The 7752-nt window shown below is 42.7% G+C and overlaps 1 protein-coding gene across 1 annotated transcript; it reads right to left on the bottom strand.

Moving 5' to 3' along the window:
• Positions 1 to 402: 402 nt before the first annotated feature.
• Positions 403 to 1326, bottom strand: LOC113406665 (olfactory receptor 4N2-like). The gene has a single exon (XM_026652469.1). The coding sequence runs from the start codon at positions 1324 to 1326 to the stop codon at positions 403 to 405; it is 924 nt and encodes a 307-aa protein (XP_026508254.1).
• Positions 1327 to 7752: the final 6426 nt, after the last annotated feature.

Raw genomic sequence — 7752 nt, forward strand, 5'->3', positions numbered from 1 at the left:
ATAAATATTCCACAGATCCTCTATTGATATTACACATTCATGATATAGTTAGTCCATAGAAAGTACGGAGTAAATCCATACACTCTATAGAGTGATGGTATTTAACCACAGGCTCCCTCCACAGCTACTGTAGACTTACTCATGCAAGTTACTATATAGATGCTACAGATTTACTAATTACTCAATAGATTGTACAGGGATTTCAATATATACTACAGACATATTCCATAGATACTACAGATTTACTATAAAGTTATTTAACAGTTTCAAGTTGCTCAATAGATACTACAGCATAACTACAGAGTTTCTCCAGTGTATCTAAAAGCAAAATGGAGCCCCGCACATAGAAAAGTATTTCACAGTTTGAAACTTCTTTATTCTGGCTTCCATTTACTTCCCACCTCAATGGCTGTATCTGATCATCAGTCTCTTCATGGAGCAGATGATCTCCTTGTTCCTGAGTGTGTAGATCATGGGGTTCAGTAGTGGGAAGACCACGGTGTGGAACACGGACACCACCTTGTCCTGGGGGAAGCTGCGGAAGGGGCGGGCATAGATGTAGAGGGCTGGGACGAACATGATGAAGACCACGATGATGTGGGTGACACAGGTGGATGCCGCTTTGTTCTTCTTGCAGAGGGACTGAATCCTGAGCTTGACCAGCAGAACGGTGTAGGAGATGAGGAGGAGGACAAAACACACCAAGGTGACCAGGCCGCTGTTGGAGAACATCAGCATCTCCATCACGTAGGTGTCGGTGCAGGCCAGCTTGATCACCTGGGGCACATCACAGAAGAAGTTGTCCAGCTCGTTGGGGCCGCAGAAGGGCAACCTGATGGTCAGAACCACCTGGACTATGGAGTGCATGAAGCCCCCCACCCAGGCAGCCCCCACCAGGGCACAGCAGACCCCCCTGCTCACAATGCTGGCATAGTGCAGAGGTTTACAGATGGCCACATAACGATCATAGGCCATAATCATCAGCAGGAAGATCTCTGCTGCCCCCAGGAAGTGGATGAAGAAGATCTGGGCCATGCAGCCCCTGTAGGAGATGGTCTTGTGGCAGGAGAAGAAGTCAACCAGCATCTTTGGGGGGGTAACAGAGCAGTAGCAAATGTCCAGGAAGGCCAGGTTGGCCAGCAGGAAGTACATGGGGGAGCCCAGGCGGGGGTCACTCCGAATGGTGAGGATGATGAGGACATTGCCTGGGAGGATGACTATGTAGAAGAGCAGGAAGAGGAAGAAGAGGAAGAGCTGGAGCTTGTGGGCCTGGGGTAGCCCCAGCAGCATGAATTCCGTCACCCGTGTGAGGTTCCCATGCTCCATCCCATCAGTGTGGATCTCTATAGCACACACAGGATGGAGAGAGAGGAGGAGATTATAGCGGCCACTGTGAATGAGCATGCAATAGCACAGTGCACTGAGCCAAGACATTTGGGCCAGGCATGGAGGAGCCTCATTATGGGGAAGGAACATTAGAACATAAGAACATAAGAACGGCCGTACTGGGTCAGACCAAAGATCCATCTAGCCCAGTATCCTGTCTCCCGACAGTGGCCAATGCCAGGTGCCCCAGAGGGAGTGAACCTAACAGGTAATGATCAAGTGATCTCTCTCCTACCATCCAGCTCCACCCTCTGACAAACAGAGGCTAGGGACACCATTCCTTATCCAGCCTGTCTAATAGCTATTAATGGACTTAACCTCCATGAATTTATCCAGTTCTCTTTTAAACCCTGTTATAGTCCTAGCCTTCACAACCTCCTCAGGCAAGGAGTTCCACAAGTTGACTGTGCGCTGTGTGAAGAAGAACTTCCCTTTATTTGTTTTAAACCTGCTGCCCATTAATTTCATTTGGTGGCCCCTAGTTTTTGTATTATGGGAATAACTAAATAACTTTTCCTTATCTACTTTCTCCACACCAGTCATGATTTTATATTCCTTTATCATATCCTCCCTTAGTCTCCTCTTTTCCAAACTGAAAAGTCCTAGCCTCTTTAATCTCTCCTCATATGGGATCCATTCCATATGAGTAATCATTTTAGTTGCCCTTCTCTGAACCTTTTCTAGTGCCAGTATATCTTTTTTGAGATGAGGAGACCACATCTGTACGCAGTATTCGAGATGAGGGCATACCATCGATTTATATAAGGGCAATAATATATTCTCAGTCTTATTCTCTATCCCCTTTTTAATGATTCCTAACATCCTGTTTGCTTTTTTGACTGCCGCTGCACACTGCGTGGACGTCTTAAGAGAACTATCCACGATGACTCCAAGATCTTTTTCCTGATTTGTTGTAGCTAAATTTGCCCCCATCATATTGTATGTATAGTTGGGGTTATTTTTTCCAATGTGCATTACTTTACATTTATCCACATTAAATTTAATTTGCCATTTTGTTGCCCAATCACTTAATTTTGTGAGATCTTTTCGAAGTTCTTCACAGTCTGGTTTGGTCCTAACTATCTTGAGCAGTTTAGTATCATCTGCAAACTTTGCCACCTCACTTTTTACCCCTTTCTCCAGATCATTTATGAATAAGTTGAATAGGATTGGTCCTAGGACATACCCTTGGGGAACACCACTAGTTACCCCTCTTCATTCTGAGAATGGGAGGAGAATGGAGCCTCCACTGAGATAACTTACACACCGAGGGATAGACTCTGCTTGCAGGTGCATGGCTGCAGGTTCTACTGGCTTACCCATATGCAGATCTGCAATATAGATGGTCACACTCAACTGAATGGAGTGCTGCCAATTCACACCAGCGGTGAATCTGACCCATTGACTTCAATGGTGCTACTGCCAATTGATGCCAGCTGGGGATCTGGCACTGAGTGTATAAATAGACGTATGGAGTTGGTGGTAGAACATCTATACTTAGGGTGACCAGACAGCAAGTGTGAAAAATCGGGACAGGGGGTGGGCGGGTAATAGGAGCCTATATAAGAAAAAGACCCCAAAATCGGGACTGTTCCTGTAAAATCACAATATCTGGTCACCCTATCTATACTCATGGTAGCACTGAGATTTTCACTTAAAACATGGAGTTTTGCACTATGTGAAGAATATAGCGTAATCTCCCCAAATTCACAGCATGTAATTGATAAATAAAGACTGAATTTTCAGATTCTTTCATTTTCTAGTCCAGATTGTAAATCAAGTGATTACAAATTGGCCCCTTCTAAAATTTGAAATGTAGATGGTGTATGGATTTTTGGGGGGACACCCTCCAGAAAAAAATTTACTGATTTTTGAGATTAGCAAAATCATTCACCTTTGGTGATTTCATCGTAGGCGACTTTTGAAGTTTCATAATCTGTCACTTTTAAGACTGGTGGAAAATTAGTCATCAAATCTCTCTTTTTTTTTTTAGAGAGAGAATTGGGTTTCTGTTGTTTTTTTTTAATGTGGGAAGGGTTTTCTTTCCAATATTTTTTTTATATTAGGCTAGAAATCTGAAAACCAAAAATATTTCAAGTTTCTTATATTTTTGTCTGTGGTTCTTTTTAGCAGTTTTTGGCCATTTTTTGGTTTGTTAGTGACTGTTTGTGTTTGAAATTTTTTTAAGTTTGAATTGGCCAAAAAGAAAAAAAAATCTTTTGTTTCTTGACAAAAACCTCAAGTTTTCACCCCCTGCCAAAAAACAAACAAAACCAAACAAACAAAAGCAAACAAACAAAAAGAACAGAAAAAAGTCTGATCAACTCATTTAAAAGATATATTTACAATTATATAGAATAACATTCTGTGCTAAAAGAAAGTTCTTTGTGTTTTAAAGCCAAGCACTTAAAATTTCAGAAATGCCAGAATGTAGGTTGCCCATGTAACAACATTTCTTACTCATTTATTGATTCATAGATTCCAAGTCAAAAAGGGACCATTCTGATCATCTAGTCTGGCCTCCTGTGTAACACAGGCTAGAGAATAGCCTCAAAATAGTCCCTGTTTGAGCTAGAACATATCTTTCAGAAACCCTAAAAAACAAAAAAAATCCAATCTTGATTTTAAAATTTCCAGAGATGGCAAATCCACCATGACCCTTGATAAATTGTTCCAATGGTTAATTGCCCTAAATTTTTAAAAAAACCTACACCTTATTTCCAGTCTGAATTTGTCTAGTTTCAACTTCCAGCTATTGGATTGTGTTATCATACCTTTGTCTGTGCGATTGAAGAGCCAATTGTGAAATATTTGTTCCCAGTGTAGGTACTTATAGACTGAGATCAAGTTTTCCCTTGCCCTTCTCTTTATTAAACTAAACAGCTTGAACTCCTTAAACCTATCACTATAAGGCAGGTTTTCTAATCCTTTAATCATTCTCGTGGCTCTTTCTTCAATCCTCTTTAATATAGCAACATCCTCCTTGAATTGTGGACACGAACTGGAGACAAGATTCCAGCAGCAGTAGCACCCTTGCCAAATTCACAGGTTATATAACCTCTCCTCTCCTGCTCTAGGTTCACATGTTTATGCATTTCAGGATAGCAATAGCTCTTTCCCCCCCACAGTGTTGCACTGGGAACTCATGTTCAGCTGATTATCCACCATGACCCCTCCAAATCTTTTTTTCTAAGTCACTGCTTCCCAGGATAGAGGCCCCCATCCTGTGAGTATGGCATACATTCTTTGTTCCTAGATGTGTGCATTTACATTTAGCTGTATTAAAATATGTATTGTTTGCTTTTGCCCAGTTTACCAAGCAACCCAGGGCCAAAACGTAGGGCCAAAAACGGATCCCTGTGGGACCCATAGGCGTAGTTTGACTTCCAATCAGACCATGTGCGGGGTGGGGGATTCTGTGTATGCCCAAGGCTTGCAGTTGGGGGGGGGCAATGCTCCCCCCGTCTTCTCCAAACTACACTCATGGTGTAGAATCACACCCTCTCAATAATGATTCCCCGTTTGCACACAGTTTGGGTATAGCTACACTGCAATTGGGATATCTGATTGCAATTTAGACATACCCTTTGAGACCTAGACAGTTTTTAAATCATTTAATTTGTCATGTTAATTTTGCATCTTTCTAATTTTGTAATAAAAATATGGTGTCGTTCCTGCTGTCCTGTCCTCTCTGCATTAGAAAGGCAAGGTGGGTGAGCTGATAACTTTTATTGGACTAACTTCTGTTGCTCAAAGAGACAAGCTTTCAAGCTACACAAAGCTCTTCTTCAGGTCCTTGGACTAATACAACTATAACAATACTGCAAACAATTCTTAGGCATTGATATTATGATACACTGTAATTACATGATCACAAACTATATTTTTCTGCTTTATTCAGTGCACAAGATGGACAAGTGTATAAATCCCTCTGCTCAGAGCTGTTGTTCCCAGTGTTTAAAATCAATGAAATTCCTCTTATCTCTCAGCTGTTCAGCCAGGCCCTAGTGCTGCCTGGTGATTGTCTAGGACACAGAAGAAAAACCCAGATGTAGAGCTGCTCAGAAAATGGGATTTCCATCCCATGGAAAATTCCAAAATGTCAACAATAGCTTCCATCATGAATTGGGATGAAAATTGAAAAGGAAAAGCTCAGAAAGGTTTCAATTCAGAAAGGTCAAAACAAAACATTTCAACATTTCCTATCACAATACAACGTTGAAATGTTGACGCAATCGTGCAGATTTGTTGAAGGATTTGTGCGTGTGTTTAAGGGAGTATCAATGGAAATCAAGAGATTTCATTTGGAATCAACTGCTGACTGAAAATGTGGATTCAAAATGAAACATGCCATTTTCAAAGTATCATTCAGCACATTTGTTGTTTCAATTTTCATGGCAGAAAATCAAAAATGGAATTGAAATCAGCAATGTTAACAATTTCAAGAAAGAAAGAAAGAAAGAAAGAAAGAAAGAAAGAAAGAAAGGGAAGGTGAGGGAAGGGAAGGGAAGGGAAGGGAAGGGAAGGAAAATGAAAAGAAGATTTAAGGTGGAAAGGAAGCACCTAACTGCAGACAGAAGGAAGGAAGGAAGAGTACATGAGCTTAGGTTTCCTCCCTGTAAAGGAGCTTCTGTCTCCATTGCTCAGACAGGTTGGGCAAGCAGGGCAGAGAGCAACTTACCTGGAGGTCCCTGGATGGGATCCCAGCTGTGCCAGCAGTGGCTGTATGATGAGGCTATGGTGCATCTCCATCCAATACCCAGCTGCCCCCATGACACTGAAAGCACCACCTCAGTTGTCAGCCTCAGCTGAGAAGTGAATATGCTCCCTTTCCTGCCTTGGCAGGCAGGGCCAGGCTGATGTTAATGTGAATGCAACTATGCCATGAACCTAGGGCATCTGCCTCCCGGCACTCAGTTCACTCCAACACATGGCACCTAGCCCAGCAGGACTCTGGCCCTCTCACCCACCTTCAGAGGAGCAGGGATGTAGGGAAGATGTCTTAGCAAGGGCCCACCTCTGCTCAGCCACCTCCTAGTGAGGTGCTGGGAACGCTGTCCATATGACTGTGGGGAGTCAGGGGACAAGATGCCTAGCTCAGAGCCAAGGGCCTTTGTTATAGGTAGCGCAGATCCAGTCCCTAAGGGGTGCGGAAGCAGCTGGGGGAGGTGCCAGACAGTCGCTTGGCAGGAGAGAAGGGGCAGTGATGGACAGGCTATGAGGGTTACTGTAGGACAATATCTCTCACAGCAGGTGTGATGCCAGTCACAGTGCTTCAGTGTATGAATCCAAAGATCCGAAGACCTCTAAAAAAGGGGGATGATGTGAGTCCGACTGTGACAGTGTACCCCATAAGGCTTTATGGGGGGGTGTGCTTATAAATGTATGTATGATATAACTGAAATAGGGTTTTGCTACATATGCCATGTAACATATCTACGTAAAGATTATGATCTACCGGTTATGTTCATCATAGCTATATGCAGGTACCATTTGTGTGTTCAAAGTTATGAACATTGGCTGTATACTTGCTTGATTTTTTAGTAGCCTTAGTTAGGATATTTGGTCACTTCTTGGGAAAGGAATGTGCAAGTTAAGTGCTCAATCAGGAAGTACTTAACAGACAAAAGAGCTTGGAAGACTCCAATCCACAGAAGAAGTCTACCTGAGGACGTTCAAGGTAGCATGTGGGTAATGGCTGCTACCTGCAAGTCCTGAGTCATGCATGGGCATATGACTTGTGACTTGCCCATGTGATTCCAAATCTCCATTTTGTGTCTGGATTCTACACAGGGGGAGAGAGGGGTGTCTACCCAGGTATGCAAACTAGATACGATCAATTTAGGATTGAATAAGGACTGGGAATGGCTGAGCCATTACAAACATTGAATCTATCTCCCCTTGTAAGTATTCTCACACTTCTCATAGAGTCATAGATTCATAGATTCTAGGACTGGAAGGGACCTTGAGAGGTCATCGTGTCCAGTCCCCTGCCCGCATGGCAGGACCAAACACTGTCTAGACCATCCCTGATAGACATTTATCTAACCTACTCTTAAATATCTCCAGAGATGGAGATTCCACAACCTCCCTAGGCAATTTATTCCAGTGTTTAACCACCCTGACAGTTAGGAACTTTTTCCTAATGTCCAACCTAGACCTCCCTTGCTGCAGTTTAAGCCCATTGCTTCTTGTTCTATCTTTAGAGGCTAAGGTGAACAAGTTTTCTCCCTCCTCCTTATGATACCCTTTTAGATACCTGAAAACTGCTATCATGTTCCCTCTCAGTCTTCTCTTTTCCAAACTAAATAAACCCAAATCTTTCAGCCTTCCTTCATAGGTCATGTTCTCAAGACCTTTAATCAT

This window comes from Terrapene carolina, unplaced genomic scaffold (assembly GCF_002925995.2).
Source record: "Terrapene carolina triunguis isolate 2854851 unplaced genomic scaffold, T_m_triunguis-2.0 Scaffold115, whole genome shotgun sequence".
Lineage (NCBI taxonomy): Eukaryota > Metazoa > Chordata > Testudines > Emydidae > Terrapene > Terrapene triunguis.

What these genes read in the sequence shown, in the direction of transcription:
- LOC113406665 (XM_026652469.1), bottom strand. Translation starts at nt 1,326, where the DNA reads ATGGAGCATGGGAACCTCACACGGGTGACGGAATTCATGCTGCTGGGG.